Below are 27,591 nucleotides of genomic sequence, written 5' to 3'. Positions count from 1 at the left end.
GTCACAGAGCCACTGTGACGGTGCGGCTGGTGGGTGATGGTGTGCATTGCACACTCAAGGGCACGACTAAGATCCTCATTTGTCACACAAAGGCATCCCTCTGGTTTCCAGCCTCAATGGTGGAAGGGCAAATGACAAAGCACGTACCCTGCTATTTATTTGGCTTTAAGTTTGGGGGCAATGGCAAAGTAAACATGGGGAGATCCCTGGAGGCCTAGTGGTTAGGATTCCAGGCTTTCACTGACATGGCCTGGTCCAGTCCCTGGTCAGAGAACTGAGATCTCACAAGCTGTGCAGCATGGCCAAACGAAAACTAAACTAAATCGTATTTAGACGAAAAGATCATGGATCATGGTGCATATAAAATCTGAGCTTATACGTAACTGGCTTCTCTCGCAGCTCAGTTGGTAAAGAATCTGCCTGCAATGCAGGAGACCCAGGTTCGATCCCTGGGTCAGGAAGATCCCCTGGAGAAGGAAATGGCAACCCACTCCAGTATTCTTGTCTGGAGAACCCCATGGACAGAGGAGCCTGGCAGGCTACAGTCCATGGGGCCACAAGAGTAGGACCCGACTTAGTGTCTAAACCTATATGTAATTAATGCCACCGTGTTAACAGTAAATAGTGAAAGTGAAAGTCACGCAGTCGTGTCCAACTCTATGTGACCCCATGGACAATACTAGAGTCCATGCAATTCTCCAATGATCTCTCCACCTCCCTAGACTGTTTGAAGCTCCCTGGTCTCACTTTATCTTCAGTGAGACCCAAACAGTGTCCCCTCCACTGGCTCCCCAAACTTGGAGGAGCTGTAACTGTCAGCCCAGCAAGTCAAGAGTTAGGGAACTCAGCTTTAGAGGATGGAAGCTGCCAGCAGGTACCCAGAGAGAGAATCTCTAGGTAGCCTCCAGGTCCCCACAGGATCTCATCTGTCCCCACTCTGCCCTCTAAGCCTGTCCCCGTAACAACATCAGGAAAGCACAACAGGGGCGTGTCTTCCCAGGGTGTCACCATAAACCCAGGTTTGTGGCCGGTGGTCTTCTATGCCTAACTTTCCAGTAACCTTCTGGAAATGGGGTTTCTAATAACCTGGACTCAATGGACATGGGTTTGAGCAAACTCCGAGAGATGCTGAAGGACAGGGAAGCCTGGCGTGCTGCAGTCCACGGGGTTGAAAAAAGTCAGACACGACTGAGCGACTGAACTGAACTGAATAAGCTGGAAATAGATCTAATCAATATCTAATCTGTTCGATCTGTTTATTTTGAAACAGTCATAACTAGTAGCAGTGCTGGGTTAAATTTTGTCCCTTCCTCCTAAAAGTTATATTCAAATATTTAATCCCCAGTCCCTGTGAAATGACCTGCTTTGGAAATTGGATTTTTGTAAATGTACTTAAACTGGGAAGGGGTCACATTGAATTTGCTCTTGTTGTTATTCAGTCACTTAGTCGTGTCTGACACTTTGCGACCCCATGGACTGCAGCACTCCAGGCTTCCCTGTCTTTCTCCATCTACAGGAGTTTGCTCAAACTCATGTCCACCGAGTCAGTGATGCCGTCCAACCATCTCGTCCTCTGTCATCCCCTTCTCCTCCTGCCTTCAATCTTTCACAGTAACAGGGACTTTTCCAATGAGTCAGTTCTTCACATCAGGTGGTCAAAGTATTGGAGTTTCAGCTTCAGCATCAGTCCTTCCAATGAATATTCAAGATTGATCTCCTTCAGAATGGACTGGTTGGATCTCCTTGCAGTCCAAGGGACTCTCGTGAGTCTTCTCCTGCACCACAGTTCAAAAGCATCAATTCTTCGGCACTCAGCTTTCTTTATGGTCCAACTCTCACATCCATACCTGACTATTGGAAAAACCATAGGTTTGACTAGATGGATCTTTGTCGGCAAAGTAATGTCCCTGCTTTTTAACATGCAGTCTAGGTTTGTCATAGTTTTTCTTCCAAGGAGCAAGTGTCTTTTAATTTCGTGGCTGCAGTCCCCATCTGCATGGTGATTTTGGAGCCCTGGGCTTCCTACTGTCCTTCTAAGAAAAGGGAATTTTGGACACAGAGACTCAGAGAGACACAGACAAAGCACCATGTGAAGAAAGAGGCAGAGTAAAGACAGTCACCACACCCTGCCCAGTGTCCACTGCACAAAGTGGAGTGTCACTCTGGGACCTGGCTTCAAGTGTATAAGCTCTCTCATCTATCAAACTGCTGATGTCTCAAAAAATAAATAAATAAGCAAAAGACAGAGGCAGAGACTGAGGTAATATTGCCATACGCCAAGGAACGCCATGGTCCAGCAGGAGCCCCAAGAAGACACTAGAGCGAAAATCCACACCTCCAGAATGAACCCAGCAGCCAACAGCTGATCTGAGACTTCTGGCTTCCAGAACCGTGAGAAAGCACATTTGGCTGTTCTAAGTCACCCAGCGTGTCAGAGCACGTTAGGACGGCAGGCCAAGGCCACCAGCAGGAGAGCTGCGTCCATGGACCGCGCTCACCACCGGGAGGCACTGTCCGTGTACTACGCATCCTTCAGTTCATGCGGTAACGAGCCCAAGAGAACGCAGCTCACTGCGAAGTGCCCCCCAACACCGGCCCCCTGTCCAGGATTCTGTGGTGCTGCCATCTTTGATGCTCAGCCAGCATTTGCTGCGGCTCAGACGGTAAAGAATCCTCCTGCAATGCGGGAGACCTGGATTCAATCCCTGGGTCGGGAAGATCCCCTGGAGAAGGGAACAGCAACTCCCTCCAATATTCTTGCCTTGATAATTCCATGGACAGAGGAGCCTGATGGGCTACAGTCCATGGGGTCGCAGAGTCGGATACAACTAAGCGCCTAACACACACACACACACCAAAAATCTTGCCACTAACTTAAACACAGGATTTCCATATGGTCTGGCAATTTCACTCCGTGGTATGTACCCACAAGAACTAAAAACAAGAGTTCCAACAAACAGTTACCCCTGAATATTCACAGCAGTATTATTCACAACACCCAAAAGGTGGAAATAACCCAGATGTCCGTCAACAGATACGTGAAGAATCAACCGTGGAACAGATACACATGGGGAGATACTGGGCTTCCCTGGTGGCTCAGAGGGTAAAGAATCTGCCCGAAATGCAGGAGACCTGGATGTGATCCCTGGGTCGGGAAGATCCCCTAGAGCAGGAAATGGCGACCCACTCCAGTATTCTTGCCTGGAGCATCCCCATGAACAGAGGAGCCTGGCAGGGCTAAAGTTCATGAGGTCACAAAGAGTCGGACACAACTGAGCAACTGAGCGTAGCCCACAGGGAGATATTACTCAGTCACGGGAAGGAATGAAGCTTTGACACACGCGCCAATGTGGATGAACCTTGAAAGCAACATGCTGAGACAAAAAAAGCCAGACAAACGTCACATATCATGATCCACAGACATAAGTCCACAGAGACCCAACAGAGATTAGTGGCTGCCAGGGCCTCGGAGGAGGTGAGAAAGAGGGGAGAAGCTGCTTAACGGGTGAGGGGTTTTGTTCTGGAATGAAGTAAATGTCTAAAATGAGACAGAGGATATTAAACAAGGCTGAGTGTAGTCGTGCCACTGAGCCACTTACCCTATCATGCTTAAGAGCGTGCCGAGTGAATCTCGCCCCAATACCTCACTTTTCGTGTAAATCCTGCAACTGACTCATAAACCAACAACGTCAGAACGAGCTCCCTTGTTGGCCTCCTCACTCCACTCGCCCCTGCAGCTTTTAGGCCCAAGTTTCCACTCACCAACCCGGCCTGCAAGCCCTTGGCCCACATGGCCCACGGCAGCCTGGGCAGAACCTCCCATGAACGCCTTGCCATCTGCTGCCCCTTCCCAACCTCAGCATCCGAAAGGCCCACCAGGAGTCCTCGGGGAAGGCTCCCAGAGACAGCCCAACAGCCACAACCAAGCCACAAATCCCTTCAAGACCAAGGGCCAACACCCTGAATCCCCATCACTGCAACACCCTAGACACCCTAGACTCTTCAGAGCAACTCCAATAAAAAACCCGTATGACCTGGGTGTCGACATTTAATCCATGCCAACACTAGGGCAGCAACCAGTATTAATCCCCAGTTGAGTGGGTTGCCATTTCCTTCTCCAATGCATGAAAGTGAAAAAGTGAAAGTGAAGTTGCTCAGTCGTGTCTGACTCTTAGCAACCCCACGGACTGCAGCCCACCAGGCTCCTCCGTCCATGGGATTTTCCAGGCAAGAGTACTAGAGTGGAGCACCATTGCCTTCTCCAAAAGGAAATGCACCGTCCACGGCATGTTCTAAAAATTACCCAACCAGCAAGGTGGCCAGAATTCACTCCCAGCTCAGTCCAATTGTAAACAGCCCCTTAACCCTCTGGGACTCAGCCCAACAACTACCTAGCCATAACAGGCCCTGACAATGAGCTGCTGAATCAGTCTTGACGCAAATAAACTTGCAGGGATTTTCATCTGTGCTCGACAGACCCACACACGGCTGCAAACCCCGGTTCCTTCCGCCTCCCCGGACGACGTCGCCTTTCAGGTTCAGCACATTTTCTTCCCTGCAGTCCTTCCGGACAGAGGCGCCACCCTCAAACAAGACGTATGAAAATGCTTCTAGAGATTAAATGCCCGCAGCCAGGCTTCTGAAAGTGACCTGATTAAATACTTAGCCATAATACCAGTCTAGACTCAATAGATCAAACCTTTCTGGCTCAGGGCAACAGTGGCTGTGTGGCAACTGTGCAAAATAACGCTTATAAATGGAAGAAAGGAAGCCCATTTCTTCTGATTTTCTGGTAAATTGGGGGTTGGAGACTTAATAACGCCAGGCCAGTTTACAAGTCAGACAGCAGGCTCTGTGGAGGCCCCCCGGGGGCAGAGATCAGCCATTAGCCCAGGACACAGCTCTGGGAATAAATGAAATGAGTCACCGCCAGGGGGATCAATGCCCCCACCCTCCAGCTTCCTTAAGTGCCTTCTTTCCAAGTGGGGCTTGGAGACCGTCATTTCATTCTGCTTTAGGTTTCTGAATCCAGGGAACGCCCTCATTCTGTTCATCTTTTATTCTTTCAGCTTCTCCAACAAGCCACTCAATCCAGCTCCAAACCTCATACACAGTCCCCTCTGCCGCGATCACTCATCCTGACTGTTCTGCTGGGTACCTGCTGGAGGTCCCCCAGGTCTCTCTAAATGATACTTGCTCCTGCCAGTTCTCGTAGACTGTCCGGCCCCTGGGTAGGTGCCCAGGGACACAGCATATGCCGTCATTCTTAGAGAATGCTCACTACTGGCATCAGTATCGACTTTACAGCTAGACAGCCGGCAACCCAAAGGCACACACTATGTCTGCCTGGATCTTTGGTGAGTCCCCAGCACCTCGAAGGGTGTCTGCCATGTAGACTCTGAGTCAGTGTCGAATGAGTGATGAAGTGATGAAGGAATGAAGGAAGTAACCCAGAGACAGTCTCTCTGGAGGAGAAGAGATGACCCAGATTTCCCTGGAGGTCCAGCACTTAAGACTCTTTCCTTCTAATGCAGGGGGCATGGGTTTGATCCGTGGTAAGGAATTAAGATCCCATGTGCTGTGAGGCACTGTCAAAAAAATCTAAAAAAAAAATTAAAGTAAAAGATCACTTACTAAGATGCCAACTGGAGAGCAGGCTGCATCAGACAAAGGTCCCACACACACCTCAGGGCCTTCACCCTTGGGAGGGATGGCCGTTCATTAGGCATTGCCTATTCGCCTCAAGAAACAGGCCAAGAAACTCCACATCACATCCAAATTGAAGGAAAAAAGCAAATCAGAGAGTACAAACCTACCAGTGATATCACACACTTGCACGTGAGACACCACAAGTCTCCAGACAAGTCTCTAAAAATATGAAGCAAAACAGACCAGGACACACGGTCTCTGAGCATCACCTTCCTCCCTGAATGAAGACCAGAAATGCCTCTGCACCTGTTTCTCAAATGCATCTGTGCCCGAATGTTCTGAGTTGGGGCCACCATAACAAATGACTGCAAGGTGCTAGCTATGAATTCTCTCCCAGGTCTGGGAGTCCAAGGGTCCAAAATAAAGGGCGGGGGGAGGGGGGCTTCCTCCTCGCAGCCTCTAGCTCCTGGCAGCCCCAGGCGCTCCGCAGGGTCCCTTGGCTCCTGCAGCTCAACTCTAATTTCTGCCTCTATCCTCACATGATCTCTCGGGGGTCTGCCTCTTCTTATAAGGACCAGCCACCTTGAATTAAAGGCCAACTCTAATCTAGAACGACCTCATCTTCACTAATTGTGCGTGTATGCATGCTAAGCCACTTCAGTCATGTGCGACTCTTCGACCCTATGGAGCCTGCCAGGCTCTTCCATCCATGGAATTCTCTAGGCAAGAATACTGCAGTGGGTTTTCATGCCCTCCTCCAAGGGATCTTGCCAACCCAGGGATCGAACGTGCGTCTCCTGCAGCTCCTGCACTGGAGGCAGGAGAAAAGAGTAAAGAGTAAAGAATCTCTTCACTGCTGAGCCACCGGGCCATCCCCTTAACTAACTAACCAAGACAATTATATCTCCAGTGACCCTATTACAAATAAGATCACAGTCTAAGGTACTAGGAATTGGGACTCATTTTTGGGAGGGGGAAGAGGGGCCACAGTTTAACCCATAACATCCTACATCTTCATCCTAGAAATTGGATTAAATGATCCAGGCAAGGTCCTGCAAGCATTAGGAACTGTGTTCTCGAGTTAATATGTAAATATATGCAAATACATACGCGAACTGGTAGTTTTTTGAAGTTTAATTTTTTTTTCTTTTGTCTGCTTTTCCTGGATATCTAAATTCATACTGAAGCCTACAAGTAGTTGAGAACTGAGAGTAAACATCAAGTAATTTATGTGGGAATCGAATGGTTCTACTTAACAGCTCTCTAATCCTTAACCTTTTCTTTCTTCTTTTTTTAAACCAGAAGACAGAAGTACACTAAACAGAGGTGGCTTTGTCACCAGGGACCTATTTGCAGGCTTAATGTGGTGCCAACGATGGTCTTCCTAAGAACTAAGTGATTAGCGGGCGCTGAGCATTTTACACTTCCGTCACTCCTCTCCACATTTATAGCAAGTGGGTACCATCATTATCCCCACTTTACAGATGTGCAAACTGAGGCTCAGAGAGGTAAAGTAACCAGCCCAAACTCAAACGGGAATCCAGGGGTCTGAATTCAAACCAAGTGCGACTTCAGGGCTGGAAGAATCTCACTGTTACCTAGTTCAATCCCCAGCCTCTACACACACGTGTGAGCACGCACGCGCGCGCACGTGCACACACACACACACACACAGCAGGCACACCCTACATTATACACACACACAGCAGGCACACCCTACATTACACACACACACAGCAGGCACACCCTACATTATACACACACACACACAGCAGGCACACCCTACATTATACACACACACACACACAGCAGGCACACCCTACATTATACACACACACACAGCAGGCACACCCTACATTACACACACACACAGCAGGCACACCCTACATTATACACACACACACACAGCAGGCACACCCTACATTATACACACACACACACAGCAGGCACACCCTACATTATACACACACACACACAGCAGGCACACCCTACATTATACACACACACACACAGCAGGCACACCCTACATCACATCCCTGCCCCTCGGGGAGGTTTGCCATTCTTCCATTCCTGCCTGTAGGATTCTAACAGCTACAGGTGCACAGCCTCCTGAAGGCTCCTCAAGAGGGTGCCCACTCTGGCCGGTTACATGGTATTCACATCAGCGCTGGCCAGGCTCCCCTGTCCTCGGCAGTCAGTCACACCCAGGGCTCCTGGTGGTCACCAATGACGCTTTTACTTTCTAGGTGGGGGGAGGCGGGGTGGGAGGAATGTGGGAGGAAGACTGGATGAAGGCGGTCAACTTCCAGGTATAAGAGCATAACAGGAAATCCTACTATAATCCTTAGTGTTGAAGTACTAAGGATATAAGGCATAACCTGTCAAACATAATTAATACTTCTTCATGTTATATATGAAAATGGCTGAAAGTGAATCCTAAGAGCTTTTATCACAAGGAACACTTTTTTTCTGTTTTCTTTCATGTTGTATATCACATGATGTGTATCTGTTAGTCGCTCAGCCGTGTCCGACTCTTTGTGACCCCATGGGCAGTAGCCCACCAGGCTCCTCTGTCCATGGGATTCTCCAGGCAAGAAGCCTGAAGTGGATAGCCATTCCCTCCTCCAGGGGATCTTCCCGATCCAGGGATCGAACCCAGGTCTCCTGCTTTGCAGGAAGATTCCTCACTGTCTGGGCCACCAGGGAAGCCCAATATATAACATGATGGATGTTTAATAAATACAGTGATTATCATTTCATCACGTATGTAGTTTAAATCAATACGCTGTACAGCTGAAACTTATACAGTGCTCTATTTAAGCAAACCCCGGGAGATAGTAAAGGACGGGGAAGCCTGGAGTGCTGAGGTCCACGGGGTGGCAAAGAGTCAGACGCAACTTAGCAACTGAACAACAAAAACAGTACCAATAATATCTCAGTAAAACTGGAAAAATAAAGGGAAGGATGAATGGACAGATGGATGGATGGATAAACAGACAGATACAATAGCCACAGTGTTTCATTCCACTCGTGGAGCTCCCCGCTGATGTTATAGGACAGACTCCTCTGATCAGGTCTGTCCTCCAGGGCAAAGTCAGCCATCCCCTCCCTGCTCGTGAGGGTTTCCCCAGCTTCTGAGATGAACACGGTACTCATTCCATTCACCAAAAGCAACAGTTCAAGAAAATCTCATTCCACTGTTACAGAGCTATCTGTACTAAGGGGAACTGGGATGAGGCGGCGGGGAGGGGTGGGTGGGGGCGGAGAGAGATAAATTTGGAATTAACAGATACACACTATTATATACGAAACAGGAAAACAATACGAACCTACTGTATAGCACAGGGAACTATATTTAATATCTTGCAATAACCTATAAAAGGGAAGACTCTGAAAAGGAATATATATGCATATGCGTAACTGAATCACTTTGCTTTACGCCTGAAAACTAACAGGACGCTGTCAATCAACTTCCGTTTAGAACTGCTGTCTCCACTTGACATCTTAGGTCTTCCTCCCACTTGTCACCTTCTCAGAAAAAGGAAAGACCCAGAAGCTCTCCTGCTCTGGGAGCATCCCACGAAGGTTTCCTAATAACATCGCTTCCTTTGGTCTCAGCTGCCCCTTGAGGTTTTGGGTCGCCCACATGGGTGTGACGATGACACACACACCCTGCCACGTGTGTAGTTTAGAAAGGGGTTCCTGACCTCCCTGCATGGTAAGAAAAGGTAACAAGAAGAGTGACGTGCAGAAGCTGGACCAGGTAATGCAGGGATTTCACCCAGCTCTGTGCATGTATGTGCCTGGGGGGTGTGTGTGTACACAATCAGAAACATTTTAGAGCATAAGCAGAGGGCAAACTAGGCTCACTGCCCAGGCAGTCGGGCTGTAGGACACAAGATGCTGTTGCTGTTTAGTCGCGAAGTTTAGAGACCCTGCAGTCTGCTGTCTGCCAGGCTCCTCTGTTCATGGGATTTCCCAGGGAAGAACACTGGAGTGGGTTGCCATTTCTTCTTCCAGGGGACCTTCCCAACGCAGGGATCGAACCCGCGTCTCCTGCCTTTGGCAGGCAGATTCTTTACCACTGAGCCACCAGGGAAGCCCCTTATGACACAAGAAGCATTCATTTAAAAAAAAAAAAAAAGGAAACAAGACTCAACACCACCATTCTATTTCTCCAGGCTGTGATGCAACCACAACCACGAGATGGAACATCACTAACTCAGTGATAAAGGCGGGAAACCCTGTGAAAATTTTATAAGCTGGTCTAAAGTTTGTGTAAGCTGACACATTTAAAGCAAAGCTGCAAAGCTGCTGCCCATAGTTGCAGGTAAGCAGCGGACTTTGGCAGCTAAATAAAAGATCAATTTTAAGAATGAAAGAATAATGCCATACTATTGATGCCAAGATTGCTGAAACTTCGTCCTTAGGAAACAGTTCCATCCATCCTTCATTCCCAGGGCCTTACATTCTTCACTCTGAAGGCTGAGTCCACGTTAATCCCACCTTTAAGCGCCTGCCTGTAAATCATAGGCAGCGAAGAGGGAAATTGTACAGACAAATGCTTTTGAGCCCTTGACCACATGTGGTCCCCACTGGTAACTACTGGTCAGGTGAAAACTGGAGATTTTATTTTCTGTTCAACTGGAGGCAACACAGTTGAAGAGGCAGGAATTCTATGGAATCGGATTTCTGTTAAATCACTTTTTTTAAAAAAAAACTGTCACTCAAGGTTCGCTTCCCCTTCCCCACACCCAGCACTTCAAAAGCCTCTTGTGTTCATTAAAGCTCTAAACGGGGCCTGCCAGCGAGGGTCCCCGCCCAGCTCCACACTCACTTTCCTGGCCCCTCAATTAGGAAACCGAGATGATATTGCCTCTTTGGCTTTAAGAGCCTGTGAATTACTACAGAGGTACCCAACTGCACCAGGGCCCCTTTTGTGGAAGACAGTTTTTCCATGGACTGCAGGCGGGGGAGGGGATGGCTTGGGGATGATTCAAGTGCATTACATTTATTGTGTACTTTATTCCCATTATTACTACATCAGCTCCACCTCAGATCACCAGGCATACAAGCCCAGAGGTTGTAGATGCATGCTAAGTCACGTCAGTCGTGTCCAACTCTTCGCGACCCTACGGACTGTAGCCCACCAGGCTCCTCTGTCCATGGGATTCTCTAGGCATGAATGCTGGGGTGGGTAGCCATGTCCTCCTCTAAGGGATCTTCCCAACCCAGGGATCAAACTCAAGTCTCTTACGTCTCCTGCATTCGCAGGTGGATTCTTCACCACTAACGCCACCTGGGAAGCAGCTGCGGACCTCTGAATTACGATATGCAACATAGATAACAAACAAGGACCTACTCTATGGCACAGGGAACTAGACTCAGTATTTTGTAATAGCCCATTGAAGGAAAAACAATTTGAAGAGATTATATATGTGTACGCATGCATATGTATATACTTCTATCCACGCATAGGTATAATGAACCACTGTGCTGTACACCTGAAACAAACACATTGTAAAACAAGCTGAAAAGTGAAAAAAAGTGAAAGTGCTCGTCACTACTCTGCGTGACCCTATGGACAGTAGCCCCCCAGGCTCCTCTGTCCATGGGATTCTCCAGGCAAGAATACTGGAGTGGGTAGCCATTCCCTTCTCTAGAGGACTTTCTCCACCCAGGGATCAAACCCAGGTCTCCCACATTCCAGGCAGATTCTTTACCATCTGAGCCACCAGGGACGGAATCTAAAGTATGACTCAAAGGAACTTACTGACAAACAGAAACGGACTCACAAACTCAGAGAACAGACTGCGGCTGCTGGGGACGTGGGGGGTAGGGGAGCGGTGCGTGGCGAGTTTGGGTTACAGTCGCTAACTATTTTATGCAGAATGGATAAACAGCAAGGTCCTCCTGTTTAGCTCAAGGAAATACATTCAGTATCCCGCAACACACCATACTAGAAAAGAATATGAAAAAAGAATGCACACCTGGATAACTGAGTCACTTCACTGTACAGGGGAAATTAACGCAACACTGTGAATCAACTCAACGCCAATAAAATAACAGAAAGATGTATAAGCTGAGCTAAGCCCGGAAACGCTTGGCAGGGGGGAGGTAAATGAAGGTTATTTCCAGGCAGACAAAGGAACATGTGCAAAGGCACTGCGGCATGACCAGGACACACAGGTGGACACGCCGGAACTTGGGTACGGACGTACCGCCAGGCACAGTGAGATCAGCTGAACGAAGCCCCTTTCCCTTCTGTACCTGAGAGTCATCCCCAGTCCCGGTTCCCACACCCGTCTCTCCCTTCCCCGGCCTCTCCAGGCTGATCCTCAAAGCAATACCCACCCCCACCCCCAGGAACAATCTAAAGGAACTTGGCTGCCTGGTCACAGTGCCTGGGAGACCAACACACTCCCGCCTGTGAAAGATGGGCAGCACAACACACACGACATCAGAAGGACTTGAAAATAAATCTCGCGAAGTTAACAGAAGCACAGCAATTTGGAAGAAAAATAATCACATTTCCCTCCTGCTAAATCATTATTTGCCCCTGGTAAAGTCAATTATGCTAAAGAAAATAAGTTATTATTTTCGGGGAGCGGGGGCGGGGGGGAATGGAGTCTTGATAAGTGCCTTGACTCCAGCAAATAAAACTCCAAGAGCAAATGCTGGACTTCCTGTCTTGATGAAGGTCTGTAGGGAGCCTGAATGGTATTTCTTAGACAAGATGCTGGGGGTGGGCCATCACACCCCTGGTAATCTGTGCATCTCTGCCAGGACCCGACCTCAAGACTGCTGCTCGTCTCTCAGGAAGAAGGACAGGGCAGCCCAGCGGGCTGCAGTTCATGGGGTCACAAAGAGTCTGAGCCAACTTAGCGACTGAACAACACTATGGAAGAAACACAGCTGTCACCTGACCACCCGCAGACAGCCCAGGTGCCTGGCTCTAAGCCCCACCCCCACTCCCGCAGGCTCCCTTCTCTTAACACTCCTGCCCAAAGCACCGCCTTCGGAAACAAGTCCTGCAGGTTTCTAACTTTTCCTCCCAAACGTGTGGCAAAAACTTTGCTTCTAACAACACAGGCACTACAGCAAACAACCATACTACACCGCACTTGCTACACGATACTACACTGTGATCGCTACGCTACACTACAGTAAATACACACAGAGTGCTGGTTAGCAGTTGGGGTGACTCCCAGCGCTCTGCTGATGCCAGTGGGAGCCATCCGGCCCCCACGGGGACACGTGGCAATGTCTGGACCTATCTTGGGTTGTCCCCACTGAAGGAAGGGAATTGCTAGTGAGATCAAGTGAGCCAAGGGTGCTGCTGACTACCCCACAATGCACAGGACCAAAATACAGGCAACCCAGAAAGTCACTAGTACACAGATCTCAGAAACCTGCTTGGCATGGATTCGCCCATTTAAGCCTTGAGCAACTCTGTGAGGCAGAAACTACTGTTATCCACAGTCGAAAAGGAAGGACAAAGGCACAGAGGGGCTTCGGAGCCCCCAGTGCATCACAAGCCAGCCCCACATCTTGGCTGGGATGGGGCCGACTCCCCTCGATGGACCTTCTTTGCAGTGATGTCACTGAACACTTGGGGCTTCCCTGATAGCTCAGCTGGTAAAGAATCTGTCTGCAATGGAGGAAACTCCGGTTCGATTCCTGGGTTGGGAAGATCCGCTAGAGAAGGGATAGGCTACCCACTCCAGTATTCTTGGGCTTCCCTGGCGGCTCAGCTGGTAAAGAATCTGCCTGCAAGGCAGGAGACCTGGGTTCAATCCCTGGGTTGGGAAGATCCCCTGGAGAAGGGAAAGGCTACTCACTCCAGTATCCTGGCCTGGAGAATTCCATGGACTGTATAGTCCATGGTCACAAAGAGTCAGACACGACGGAGCGCCTTTAACCATCACTGAATACTCCAGGGACAAGGCTGTGGGCTTCGGGCTAGTCCCCTCCCCCACATTCAGGGCAGCTGCTCCGAGTCCCTAACCAGGCAGCAAGGACCAGGACTCCTGGATCCATCAGCCCAGAATCTGCTGTATGGGGCTTAGGTTGCTGAAATTAAGAGGGAAACCAGTGTGCTGAGATGTGGCATCACCAACTCAAGGGATGTGAGTCTGAGTAAACTCCAGGAGTTGGTGATGGACAGGGAGGCCTGGCGTGCTACAGCCCATGGGGTCGTAGAGAGTTGGACACGACTGTGCGACTGAACTGAACTGAGAGTGCTGTGAGCTTGGGGGAGGGAAGCCTCTGGTCTCTTCCATCCTGACTCTCTGACCCCAGGGCCTTCTTGCCACCAGCCCAGGCTCTCCCCCTGCTGCCCCCGTCCTCATCCCTCAAGACTCCTGGGCCCTTGGGGCTGAGTACCATTCTCACTGGGGCCTCAGCCCTCACACATCCCTGTCCCCCCAGCCCCAGGTTGAGGACAGAGGGACAGAGGGACAAAAGGGATCAGGAGGCAATGCCAGGAGGGGGAGACCCATGGAACTAAGGCAGGAAATTACAGATGGTGCCCCAGGGCCAGCCAGGCAGCCGGCAGGACAGAAGTGCGGCAGGAAATGAGGCCAAGAAGGCTGGGGAGGGCGTCTTAAAGGATGCCCTTTCCACACAGGCGGCAGCCACCACAGTCTCAGAAATCCGATCAGAGATCCCAAGAGCTGGGCTGGACAAAGCTCAGGGCTCAGAGGACACAGTCTAAGACAAACCGAATGAGTTAGTTTAGGCATGAAATAAAAAAATCAAACAGATCCACATCCTTGCAACCCCCAAAGCCCCAAAGACCGCAGAGTTTTGGGTAAGTCACTCAAAGGCAAGAATCTAGCGGAGATGAGACATAGGCTAACTCTGGATCCTCAATGTCTAAGAACAAAGCTGGCAAGTAAACAAGAAGGAAGGAAGAGAGGGAAGGAGGGAGGGAGGGAGGAGCTGTACCATTTTCTTCTCTGGCTTATCTCCCTGGGGCTGGCGACGGCCACGTTCACCCCTGAAGCGGGGACACACTTACTCCGTGACTACATCACTGCTCAGCCCTACACACGGATTTGGCTGCCCAGCTGAGCAGATCATTCAGAATGCTCAGCTGCCCGGAAGGCTAATCAATTATCAGACAACCTGTCGCACATAAAGCAAAAGTTACAAGACTTGATGGAAAGTAAAAGCTCACACGGTCCTCTTTCAGTTAAAGACAGATGAAAACCATCACCAGATGCTGCCCATGTTCTCTATAATAAGTGAATGGAACACAGCAAACAAGCCCAAGTGATGCTCCTTCCTGGGGCAGGCTCTTCTGTACATGTGATCTGGGCGGCTCCTCCAGGGCGGCTGAGAGGTGAGCACAGGCTCTGGGACTCTCCCAGCACCCAGGTGCAGGGTCTGAGGTCGGGCAGGTGGGAAAGGCTGTATGAAGTGTTGGGCCCAGACCTGGATCCCAGACCTTCTGACTCCTGGTCCAGCGTTCTTTAATATCCCACACTATCCAGCCCCCTCATGCCACTTTAACTTACTGCAGTTCTAACCAATCTGCCATCTAGCCCTTTTCAGCACCCACTGAGTCATAAAGACAAGCACTACTTCAGAAAATGAAGATTCGTTCACTGTAGCAGTCTTTACAACAGCCAAGATAGGGAAACAACCTCAACGTCCATCAACAGATCAAAGGATAAAGAAAGGGTGGTGTGTATGTGTGTAAACACAACGAAATGCCACTGAGCCATTTAAGGAAGAAGGAATGAAATAATGCCACCTGCAGCAACTTTTGAAAAAATGAAGATCACAGCATCCAGTGCCATCACTTCATGGCAAACAGATGGGGAAAAAATGGAAACAGTGACAGATTTTATTTTCTTGGGCTCCAAAATCGCTGCAGATGGCGACTGCAGCCATGAAATTAAAAGATGTTTGCTCCTTGGAAAAAAAGCTATGACCAACCTAAGCAGCATATTAAAAAGCAGAGACATTACTTTGCCAACAAAGGTCCATCCAGTCAAAGCTATGGTTTTCCCTGTAGTCATGTATGGATGTGAGGGTCGGACCATAAGGAAAGCTGAGCACTGGAGAATTGATGCTTTTGGACTGTGATGTTGAAGAAGACTCTTGAGAGTCCTTTAAACTGCAAAGAGAGCCAACCAATCCATCCTAAAGGCAATTAGTCCTGAATATTCATTGGAAGGACTGATGCTAAAGCTGAAGCTCCAATACTTTGGCCACCTGATGAGAAGAACTGACTCGCTGGTAAAGTCCCTGATGCTGGGAAAGATTGAGGGCAGGAGGAGAAGGGGACGACAGAGGATGAGATGGTTGGATGGCATCACTGACTCGATGGACATGAGTCTGAGCGAGCTCCGGGAGTTGGTGATGGACAGGGAAGCAGTCCATGGGGTCATGGAAAGTCGGCCACAACGGAGTGACAGGACTGAGCACTGAGCAGTAACACAGACGGACCTGGAGACTGTCCTACTACGCGAATCAAGTCAGAAAGAAGACAAGGACGTGTTACTACTTACATGTGGAATCTTTAAAAATGGTACAAATGAACAGAAACAGAATCACAGACACAGAAAACTAATGTATGGTTACCAAAGGGGAAGGCTGTTGTTCAATTGCTAAGTCGTGCCCCACTGCTTGTGACCCCATGGACTGTAGTCTGCCAAGTTCCTCTGTCCACAGGATTTTCCAGGCAAGAATCCCGGAGTGGGTTGCCATTTCTTCCTCCAGGGGATCTTCCCGGGCCAGGGATCGAACCCTCACCTCCTGCACTGGTAGGCAGATTCTTTACCACTGAGCCACCGAAGGGGAAAGGAGGGGTGGGTAGATTAGCAGATGCAAACTACTCTATATAAAACAGACACACAACAAGGACTTACTACATAGCACAGAGAACTACACTCAACATCTGATGATAAACTATAAGGGAAAAGAATCCAGAAAAGAACACACGTATACACATATGCACACACATTATACATCTACGAAACCGAAGCTGTGCTTTGCTGTACACCTGAAACACAACATTGTAAATCAACAATACCGCGATTTACCAAAAAAAGAGAAATGATTCCATCCTTATAAAGAAACAAACGCCAACACTTTTGAGGCAGACGCGGTTCTCAGCAGGCTTTAGTGAACATCTTCTGAAGCCCGAAGACTGCAACAGACTTCAGGGGTGGGAATGGGGTCTGGAGGTGGTAAGTACATTTTAGGGTGGTGAGCATGGGAACCGCCAACAAATATGAAGACGACCATTTTAGAAGGCAGCCTTCTTTATGCTCCCGGGCCCGCTCCCCTTGCCCCAGGACCCTTCTGGGTTAGGTACACAAAGAACATCCTGAAATCCTATAGGATGTAAGTCGTGGAACAAACATCAAAGAAGAAGGCAGCAACTGCCCCCGTTCACATCCCTTCACATCTTTGCAGGGTCTGGCCATCTGGTCTGCCACCAGACTGTCAGGGACTAAAAGGCGCGAGATCTTACAATCTGGTCTTCAGCGCCCATATTTCTAACCAGTCCACTACAGTTCGTGCTGATCAATGGAAAATATGTATTTACAGGAATAGGTGGAGGAGACCCACCTCGTCCTCCTCCTTTGGGGCACACAGCAGGACTGTATCTCTGAGTCCCACGTGCTGGCCAGGGACGGAGCTCTGAACACAAGAATGAGAGCAGAAGTGTGGGTACCAGTCCTGGCCAGGAAGAATCTCCTGCGAACTGTCCTGCATCCCTGTCCTCCCCCATCCACAAGCTAAAAAGGCAAGATGCTGCAGAGGGCAGAGCCACAGGATAGAAAAACCCTTAGTCCCTGTACCAGTAGACAGAACAGAGCCCCTGGGTCCCCTCCCCACCCCTACTTGGACTGTGACATGAAGAAAAAACAAACTTTCATCGTGTGAAGCCAGCAAAACGCTGGGGCTGTTTGTTACAGCAACTAGCCAATCCTAATTCAGAACAGAAATCACAATAGTTACACGTGTACCTAAAAGTGTACTGAACGTATCCACCTTAGGTTAAACAAAATCACTCCAGAAGGCATATAAACTTTGTATCACGCTCCTGAGGACAGGCAGAAACAACTATGAACAGCAAATGGGCCAGGAAAAAAGACAGAGCAACATTTTTGATGAGAGATGTATCCCTGGAAGCTTTAGGGATCTGCCCTGGGAATCCGTAGGAACTCAGGCTGCTGGTCTGACCTCAGTGTGAACATTAAAATTTTAGGGAAGCCATGAAACATCTCTCTCCATCCTCCACCTGCAGCTCCCAACCAGCAGGAGATGAGAAGCAACAGGGTCCACATTGCTTTGGTCCCCCAGTCAGAGTGCAGAGCCCGGCAGAGCGTGAACTCACTAGAGCAGCCTAAGGCTTCTCACGATCAATAACAAAAGGAACTAACCTTTGCCAAGCACAGCCCAGGGGCCAGGTTTGAGGTGGGCTATCTCTTTATCCCCAGAACTGCCCAAGGAGGTTGGCGTGATCACCAGTTTTTACAAAGGAGAAAGCTTAAGGCAAACAATTCAGCCAAGTCACTTGGCTAGGAGGAGGTGGAGCTGAGATTCAAAGAGGAATCTCTCCTACCCCAAACCTGTGATCTCTTGGCACACACCGCATGCCAAAAGAAAACATCTTTTTCTCCTTAAGGCACCCAGATGAAAATTTAACAAGCTGATAGGCATCTGTCTGGGGTGAAACCATCTGCCTTTTGAAAGCAGAGAGCGCCTCTGTGTATGTACACACAGCAGCCCACCAGCATGCAGGTAGGTGGATGATTGCAGAGTCTTGAGCTAACACGGAGATTACACTCAATCATCCAGATGACCTGCCACCAGCAACACCCTGCCCTGGCCCGTTAGCGACCGAGACCAAGCGCTGCACGAGCACCCTGGGGCCACTGCGGGCTGGGCCTGCGGTGACTGTTGACAGAGCCAGCCTCCTGGTCCGCAGAGAGAAGAGCAGCCCCTGGGGTTGTCTGCTGGGCCAACGTGAATGAGCAACTTGGGTACCCAGGGCCTCCTCGCCATCACAGGAGAACTGGGATTCCAGATCCAGCATGATCTGCCCACTCTATTCGAGCCACAGAAACACAGTTGGTAAGAGACTAGAAACAAACCTAAGGGGGATGTCTCATTCTCCTGAGACTCAGCCAGGTGGGCACAGGTGGGTGACGCTGGATGAGTCATCTGTCTACACACCCCCCCACCCCCAGGCTGTGACACCACACTTCAAACCTGCACAGCTTCTTTTCAGGTCCCAAATGACTTCACCTTAAAGTGCTGTCCATAACTTGATAGCAAGGAATTTCCATATTTAACACAGAAACTAACTAGAGTCCTGAACTAGATTCTATGAGCCTTGTGACCAAAGCAGGGGGGCTTCCACCACGAGCGCCCACCTCTCACCTCTCACCTCCCTGGGGTCCACCCAGCACTGGGGACCCACACCCTTACCAAAAAAGTCACCCAGATGGCGACCCCCCCCAAAGGCAGAGTGAAACGTAAGAGGAGAAGCCTTAATTTAAGTCGTGGCAGTCACACTGTCAGTGGCTGTGTCCTCCCAAACTCCAAGGTTGAAGCTCAAACCCCAATATCACAGAATGTGGCAGGATATGGAGACAAGGTCTTTAAGTAAGTGATGAGGGCAAAACGAAGTCATCAGGGTGAATTCTCATCCATGAGGGGGGTCTTTACAAGAAGAGATTAGGACAGAGACACACACAAGGGGGGCCCATGGGAGGGCACGGCAAGACCTGCAAACCGATGAGAAGTCCCAGCAGGAACCAGCCCCTCCGACACCCGGGCCCTGACCCCGGCCTCCAGAACTGGGAGGTAAAAAATTCCTGCTGTTTAGGCCACCTAAGTGTGTGCACGGGCAGGCAGCAACCCACAGTCACCCCCCTGTCCTGTGTCCACGGGGGACTGGTTCCAGCACACGGATACCAAACTCCGTGGATGCGCAAGTCCCTTGTGTGAAATGGCACCTCCTCTTCACCACGCTCCTCTGAGGACGACCCCAGGACACAGAGAGTCTGAAAAGCGAGCCTCTGGGTGAGCCCTGTGTACCTCCACATCGTCAGACTGCCTCCAGCCTACCCCTCCAGAATCTTCCCTGCAAGCCGGACTGCTGGCCCTTCCCTGCGCAAACCCAACCATCTCACCAAATCCATCAGCAGCCCCTGCTCCACCAGCACCCAGCCTGGCTCATCTCCCAGATTACACCCAGATCTCCTTCAAGGAGCACTGCAGTGAGGGAAACGCAAATTCCAACCCCAACGAGACGCTGCTCAGACTGGAGAAAACAGACAACACGTGTCAGTAAGGATGCGGAGAGACTGGATCTCACGCACACATGCACACACACACACATACATGCACGCACACACGCACACCCCTGCACACATTCACATATCCATGCGCACACGCGTGCGCACACATACCTTCAAGTACACAGGCACGCACATGCACGCCTTCACATACACATGCGTGCAGACACACATGTACACACACCTTCGCACACACACACAAGCACACACCCACACACATGCACAAACATGCACACATGCACACAGCTGGTGGGAATGTAAAACGGCTAAGCCACTGGGGAAAAGTCTGGTACTAACAGCTTCTTAAAAAGCCAAACTACCAGACAATTCAATAATCGCGCTCCTGGGACTTCCCTGGCAGTCAGGTGCTTAAAGACTCTGTGCTCCCAATGCAGGGGGCACAGGTTCAATATCTGATCTGGGAACTAAGATCCCACATACTGCACAGTGTGGCCAAAAATTTTTTAAAAATTAAAAATAAACAAAACACAATTGCACTCCTAGGCATTTATCCCAGAAGACGGAGATTTCCGTTCACACACACACACACACAAAACCTGTGCAAGAGTGTTCACAGCAGCTTTACTCATAACAGCCAAAACCAGACATCCTTCAACGAATGAATGGTTAGACCCTGTGTGGCACGTCCAACACCACGGACACTACTCAGCAAAGAAAAGGAACAGATCATTGATACACACAGCAGTCTGGTGACTCTCTGGAGAAGTATGCTGAGGGAAAAAGGCAATCCAGAAAGGCTACATACTCAAGATCCCACTCACGTAACATTCGTGAAATTACAAAATTGCAGACATAGAGGTCAGATTAATGGTTGCCAGGGATTATGGGGCAGGGAAACGGGAGGGGTGGGGTGGCAACAAAAGGAGGGGTCCTGGGGGGGATGGAGACGCTCTGTATCTTCAATGTCTACATCCAGGTTCTGACACTGTGTTGGAGTTTTACAAGATAGAACCTTGGGGAAAACCGGCAATGTATACATGGGAGTATTACTTCTTACAACTGCTGTGTGTAATTATACGGAAATCCAAAGTCTGACGAAGAGAGCGGAAGGAGGGGAGAAAGGAAAGAAGGAAGCAGGGGAAAAAAGAGAGGAGAGAGAGAGACAGAGAGAGGTCACAGGGGCCCTCGGGCGCAGGCACTTGGCTTCTGGGCTGCACCCAGCTCAGGACTCACCATTTCCTCCTCTGAGATCACTACCTGTATCCTCAGAGGTCACAAGAACACAAGCAAAAGAACAATTCCCACAACCTCAGGCAATCCTGATAACACTCTGCTATTCTGGGCCAACCCTGGCACAACAACACATTTAAAATGTGTATAATGTTTCCAAAGTAAAATCAGATTTGCAGAAATATAATGCGCTCTTAAGCTTTGTTTTTCTGCAACTCCAGTGAATGAAAATGTCTGCATTTCTATTTACTTACAATCAAATATAATTTTTCATCCCCCAAAGTAGCAGCTTGCTTGCTATTCCAAGCAATATGAAGGATCTCTCTGCAGCTCCACACTCCCAAATTATTGGAATACTACCATATTCCTAGCAATTACCATTGCTCAGAGCTAATCTGAATACACACGTCATAATCTCTATTATCAAGCAAATGTCACACTCCCCGGTAGAAAATTAACTTTGGAAGAAGAGCCTCCCTTCAGCCACAGTGACTGTCGAATCCAAAGAGGAAATCGCTTGTCACCACATTTCCAAACTGCAATTCATTAAATTAAAAAAATTACTAAAAGCATGGCTCCATGGACTGCCTGGCTTATCTCAAATGCTGACCTCAGTGCTTTGTGCTCTGAGGACACTATCTCAATGAATCCCCACCGGTCTCTGCGGAAGGCAGGCTTGAGTCTCCTTTCCAGATGAGGAAACAGAGGCTAAGGAAGCAGGAATCATTTGCTCAAGGGCCACATGATGACTAAGACCCAGGAGTTAAAGATGTCTCGGTGCCAATACCCACATTCCCTGTTTGAGTTCGGCCTGGAGTGAAGAGCGAAGGACACGTGGAGGTCAACCTGCCTCCTGGCAAAGCTAAGGCTGGAAAGAGAACCCAGTCTCGCCTGGGCTGCTCGCCACACCACCTCCATTCACGCCCTACTGCTGCCATAACCCATCACCACGCCCTCGGCAGTTGAAAACCACCCACGTTTATTATCTCACTGTGCTTCAAGTCAGACGCCCAGCGTTCCTGGGTCTCAGAGCCAAGGTGCTGGCCAGCTGGGCTCTCACGGGAGGCTCTGGGATGAATCTGTTTCCGGGCTTATCAGGGGCACTGGCAGAAGCCAGCTGTGGTTGCAGGTCCGAGGTCCCTGTTTCCTTGCTGGCTGTCAGCTGGGCCACCCTGAGCTCCTTGCAGTCCTAGCAAGTGGGCCCCTACATCTCTGGGCCAGCAAGGGGGCACACAGCCCTTCCAAGGCTCGGAACCTCCGTGTCCACTTCAACCACCACTGCTCCTGTGAGCAGTCAGAGGAAGTTCTCTGCTCAGGGGACCCAGGGGTGCTGCTTCTGTTCAGTCGTGTCTCACTCTTTCTGACCCCACAGACTACAGCATACTAGGCCTCCCTGTCCATCACCAGCTCCTGGAACTTGCTCAAACCCATGTCCATCGAGTCGGTGATGCCATCCAACCATCTCATCCTCTGTCGTCCCCTTCTCCTCCTGCCCCCCATCTTTCCCAGCATCAGGGTCTTTTCCAGCAAGTCGGCTCTTCACATCAGGTGGCCAAAGTATTGGGGCTTCAGCTCCAGGTGAGTAACTTAGGACTAATCAACCCATTTCAAGGTTCGTAACCGTAACCACACCTGCCAAGTCCCTTCTGTCATGTCACACATCATATTCATAAGTCTTGGGGATTAGGGAGTGGATGTTTGGCGGGAGGTGGGGGGTGGTGGGGAATATTCTGTCTCCCACACCATTAAGGAGATATGAGCCCACCATCCTCAGAAAACTTCCCAGATCAAACATATGGCTTAAGTAAATTCTTATAAGGCAAACACCATCAGGCTGAGAATTACAACCCTGCATCTTTTCACCTAATCTTAGCAACTGGATCCACATGAACACAGTTTTACAGGTGTTGGGACCTTATGACTCAACTTAGTTGGGGGGTGATGGAAAAGTTCATCTGGCCCAACCCCTGAGTGTGACTGAGTTAGGTCAAAGTTAATGCCTTGTGTTAATAAACCAGTCTGTAAACACTGACCCACCAAATTCACACCCAAGGGGAGACAGGAACAGGCTAGTCAATTGCACAGGTGACCATCACCGTGCCGTCCCCACCCCCCACCCCAACCCCATGAATCCTGGGGGTGCCGGGATTTCCTGCCTTTGCTGAGGAAGCAAGAGATCAGCTGTTTACTCCTTTCCCGACTTTACAGAATAAATAAATAACTGAAGTGTCTCACTTACAAACAATGCTTCTAACAGAACCTAAGTACTCGCAGACAATGAGCTGTGATTCATGTTTGCAAATGAGATAAGAGTTTTACCATTTTCTCTCCCCTCGTGATCTATTCACAGGCCAAGTCGCTGGAAGCATGGCCCGCCCACAGACCCACCAGAGCCCATCTAGGGAGACACAGTCCCCTTATGAGGCTCCAGCCAAAAAAGTTTTGTGGTTGGTGAAAGGGCTCTCTAAGAGTGTTCCCTTAGGCAGAAAGAGCCAGTTAGCTTGGGGAAATGGATTCTTACATACAGCACTTCGATCTTCCCAGCCAGCCCAGGCCCTGAGGACCAGGGGGACCCCTCCCCAGGCAACTCCCAGACAGGAGGGGCGCCTGGTGCAAGCACCCTTGGCTTCCCCCTGCCCCAATTCAGGAGTTCTAAGCCTGCCTGCCCTCCTTGACAGGACGTATTTAAAGCTCCTTTTGCTGCTCAAAGTTGGGTTGTCTTGTCATCTTCTCCTGGTGACACTGAGTAGAACAGCCCCCTCCGGGTCTCCTGACCGCCACTCACATCCTTCCCAGAACTGCCTCCAAAACCATCCAGAAAACTTCTCTTCTTTGAAACTCTTCAACTTGGGAGTTTTCTTCAAACCAAAGTATGAGCCAAGGTGTGATACCAGAAGGAACCGCCATGCATGCATGCTAAGTCACTTCAGTCGTGTCTGACCCTTTGCGACCCCATGGGCTGTAGCCCGGCAGGCTCTTCTGTCCATGGGACTACTCAGGCAAGAATACTGGAGTGGAATGCCATGCCCTCCTCCAGGAGATCTTCCCAACCCAGAGATCAAACCCGAGTCTCTTGCGTCTCCTGCATTGGTAGGAGAGTTCTTTACTACTGAGCCACCAAAGCTTCCAGAAGGCGTGTGCCTTACTGCAGAAAGGACACAGCCACGGTCATGCCCAGAGCTGCCTCCCCAGTGGGCAGACCCTGCTCCTGAATGTTCCCTTCGGTCTCGAGACACAAGCCACTATCCAGCCATCTATAGGGTGATCACTGGCACCATCCAGGTCACCCCAGGAACCAAGAGGATCAAGCTGTCTTCAAATATGGTGTCCCAGAATCAACGTGTACACCTTACTATATTTAAAATGGATAACCAACATGGTCCTACTGGTTGACACAGGGAACTCTGCTCGACCTTATGTGGCAGCCTGGATGGGAGGAGAGTTTGGGGGAGAATGGATGCATGTATCTGTACAGCTGAGTCACTTTGCTGCGGACCTAAAATATCACAGCACTGTTAATCAGCTAGACTCCAATATAAAATAAAAAGTGTAAAAAAAAAAAAAAAACATGGTATCCTAAAGAGAAGCCCCTTATAGGCGAGTCGACCATAAATGAGCTCTAGAGCCACCACCAGGGTTTCAGTGGCATTCATCTGTCCTCGGCCTCTGTGAAATGGCGGGGGGCGGGGGGGACAGTGAGTAGACCCCAGCACACAGGACGAGGGGCCAAGTCCCGAGCAGGATGGTGGTCTCCTGCCCTCTGCCCTCCTCTCCCCAGAGCTCCAGCTCCTCCTTCATCTCTCAGCGCAACGTTCCCCAAGGATCAGCCCTCAGCCTAAACACAGCATCCCAACAGGCTCCCCACAGCCCAGACCCCCCACCCCCCACCAGGGTGCAGTTACCCCAGCAGGAAACTCCACCACCCCCAAATCTCCCTCATCCAATGCAGACGGATGGGGTTATTTCTATGGGTCTGAAACCATCTGAATGCACACAGGATGCCACTTAGAAGTTTAGAAACAGAGCTGCCATCAGAAAGCCCAGCTCTGTTGGGCTGTTGACATTTGTAAACAAGCCTGAGTCTCAGATGCCTGAGTCTCTAAAAGGTGGTGGGGAGGGGATTCAGCCACTGCGGTCCTGAAACAGGGCTGATCCTTCACTAACACAGCGCGGGGCCAGAGGGGACCCAGGACTGTCCCTGTGCCCACTCTGCGTCTCTGGCATCTCGCAGATAAGCCACTGGCATCACAGAAAGGAAAGAGAGTGCCTTGGGGACAAGCACCACCCAGGAGGCTTCGCAGTGGGGGAGGCCTGAACCAGACCGGTAGCCGGAGTGGGAAGACACTCTGGGTGACCACATTGCAAAGGTTCAGAGCTTCAAGGGCAAGACAGGCGAGGGACTGGGAACCCCAGGGGGGCATCCCCTGCCTTCAGAGGGAGGCCCAGGTGAGGCAGAGTCCAGCCTGGCTAAGGAGATGGTCCAGGGTCCCCGCTTTGGACCCTGGAGCAGGAGGAAAGAGACTGAAAACCAACTGGGAAGCGATGGAGCTGGGGGACCAGCCGCCAACCCAGACAGAAGCCTTGGGTGGGTAAGTCAAGAGAAGGCAGGAACCCACAGGCCCCGGCAGGCCAGGCCCCGCCAGTGGGGCTGCAGGGCGTACGGAGCCCAAGGGGGCCGCTTGTTTGGCCCTTAAGGAAAGTGTCTGTCTCTGGAATGTATGTGTACTTGGCCAGAAATGTAAACTTGCAACCGGACTCCCTTTACTCCCCTCCGCAAACGACAAAGAGCCGCGGAGCCAAAACCCGTCCAGCCCTTCCTAACCCCGCTCCCCGGCTCCGGGGACGCGCTCGGCTGCAGTCCCCAGGGTCCCGCGCCTTCCAGGGCAGGACCACCGAGCTGCCGGGTCGTGCGATGGACCGCCCCCGGTCCCACGGGCCACCTCCTCCCGCCCACCCCCACCCCCCGGAGGAGAGCACAGTTCTCTCCGTGATCGCTGCAACTCGAAACGGTCCACCCGGGAGCCCCAGACGCTGAGCACAACTTCACCCGAAAAGCAGGAAAAACAAAAAAAAGGCGCGGCTGAACAATGCCCCCCGGGGGCCTCCCGGCCGGGCCCGGCCCAGCTGGGATCCGGGAGTCCCGGGGGCAAGCCCCGGGAGGCTGGAGGGTTCGGCCGCCGCGGTGCCCGTCCCGAGAGCTGGGTGTCGGAGGGGACACCCTCGGGACGTGACACAACCCGCCGTGTTCCCCCCCCCCAAACACACACACACACACACCCGCGTGTCCCCGGCCCGGCTCGCGCGGGCTCCGGAGCGAGCGCGGGGACGGCGTGCGCCCCGGGCGCCGAGTGGGCAGTGCCCGCCGACGGGAGCGCGGCCGGACCCCTCGGGCAGGGGGGTAGGGCTGGGGACGCGGGGCTGCGGGCGCCGCGGTCTCTCCGCGTCCCCGCCCGGGCCGCCGGCAACAGGCTCCCGGGCGCGCCCCCGGCGGCCCCGAGCCCCGCGCGCGGCGCGCGGAGGTGCTCACCCACGCCGTATTTCTCCTCGCGCTTGGTGGGCACCCAGCGCGTCATGCTGCCGCCCGCGCCCCCCGCGCCCAGGCCGCCGCCGCTGCGCCAGGAAACTCCGCGCCTAGGCCGCCATTTTCCATCCCTCTCGGGCCGCGGCAGGATGGGGTGGAAAAAGTTTGCGGCGGAGGCGGTGTCATGTGGGACGGGGCGGGCGGGGCGTCGCGGGCCGGATGGGAAAGGCCGGGAGCGCCAGCGGGAGGCGGGCCGGCGGCCGGAGGCGGCGGGCGGGGAGCCGCGCGCGCGCCCTCGGCCGCCGGCGGCCCTGCCCCGCGCTCCACGCCCACGACCCCCACCCTCAAAGGAGCGCCCCCCCAGGGGTTGTCGTCTCCTCCTGATGTGCGGGACTTCTGCGAGTCGGGGTGCCCTCCCGAGGGCTGGATCTCATACACCCAGAAAGGAGGTGCACCCTGGCCGGGAAGCGGGCAGGGGGGGTCGTCTTGGCACTTCGTGAAACTTCTACATCAGACCGACTCCCAGTGATGTGAGGTCCCCCCCCCACCCCCCACCCCCGGCTTGGCCCCCGGCTTGGGGGAGAGGCCTGGAGCTGAGCAAACCAGCAGGATCCCTGGGAGGAGCCTTCCCCCGAGCGCGTGGTTCATTCATTCATTCCTTTGGCAAAAGTTAACTGAACACCTACCCAGCGCCCGGTGCGCTGATCACCAACTAGCCAAGCTAGTGTTGGGGAGGTGAGATAGGTTGGCTCCTAGTGCTTGCGTGGAGACACCCAAGGAGAGTGGGAAGAGCCGGCAGTGCTGGCCTGGGGGTGGGGGGTGGGGGGGCGGGGGGTTAGGGCGTTGCGGGAAGGTGACCTCTTGCTGGACTGTAGAGTGAGTGCATTGACCTAGAGACCTCAG

The 27,591-nt window shown here is 51.4% G+C and overlaps 1 protein-coding gene across 2 annotated transcripts in view; it reads right to left on the bottom strand.

Annotated features, from left to right (window-relative positions):
- The window catches only part of DOCK1 (dedicator of cytokinesis 1), a 569,019-nt gene extending 542,197 nt beyond the window's left edge, over nt 1-26,822 (bottom strand). For both annotated transcript variants that reach the window (XM_015103500.3, XM_042238527.1), the window contains exon 1: nt 26,695-26,822. In XM_015103500.3, the coding sequence (XP_014958986.2) occupies nt 26,695-26,740 (46 nt within the window). In that variant the 5' untranslated portion in view covers nt 26,741-26,822. The remainder of the gene's footprint in view (nt 1-26,694) is intronic.
- Nucleotides 26,823-27,591: the final 769 nt, after the last annotated feature.

Source organism: Ovis aries, chromosome 22 (genome assembly GCF_016772045.2).
Source record: "Ovis aries strain OAR_USU_Benz2616 breed Rambouillet chromosome 22, ARS-UI_Ramb_v3.0, whole genome shotgun sequence".
NCBI lineage: Eukaryota > Metazoa > Chordata > Mammalia > Artiodactyla > Bovidae > Ovis > Ovis aries.
This window is presented reverse-complemented; position numbering and strand designations above follow the sequence as displayed.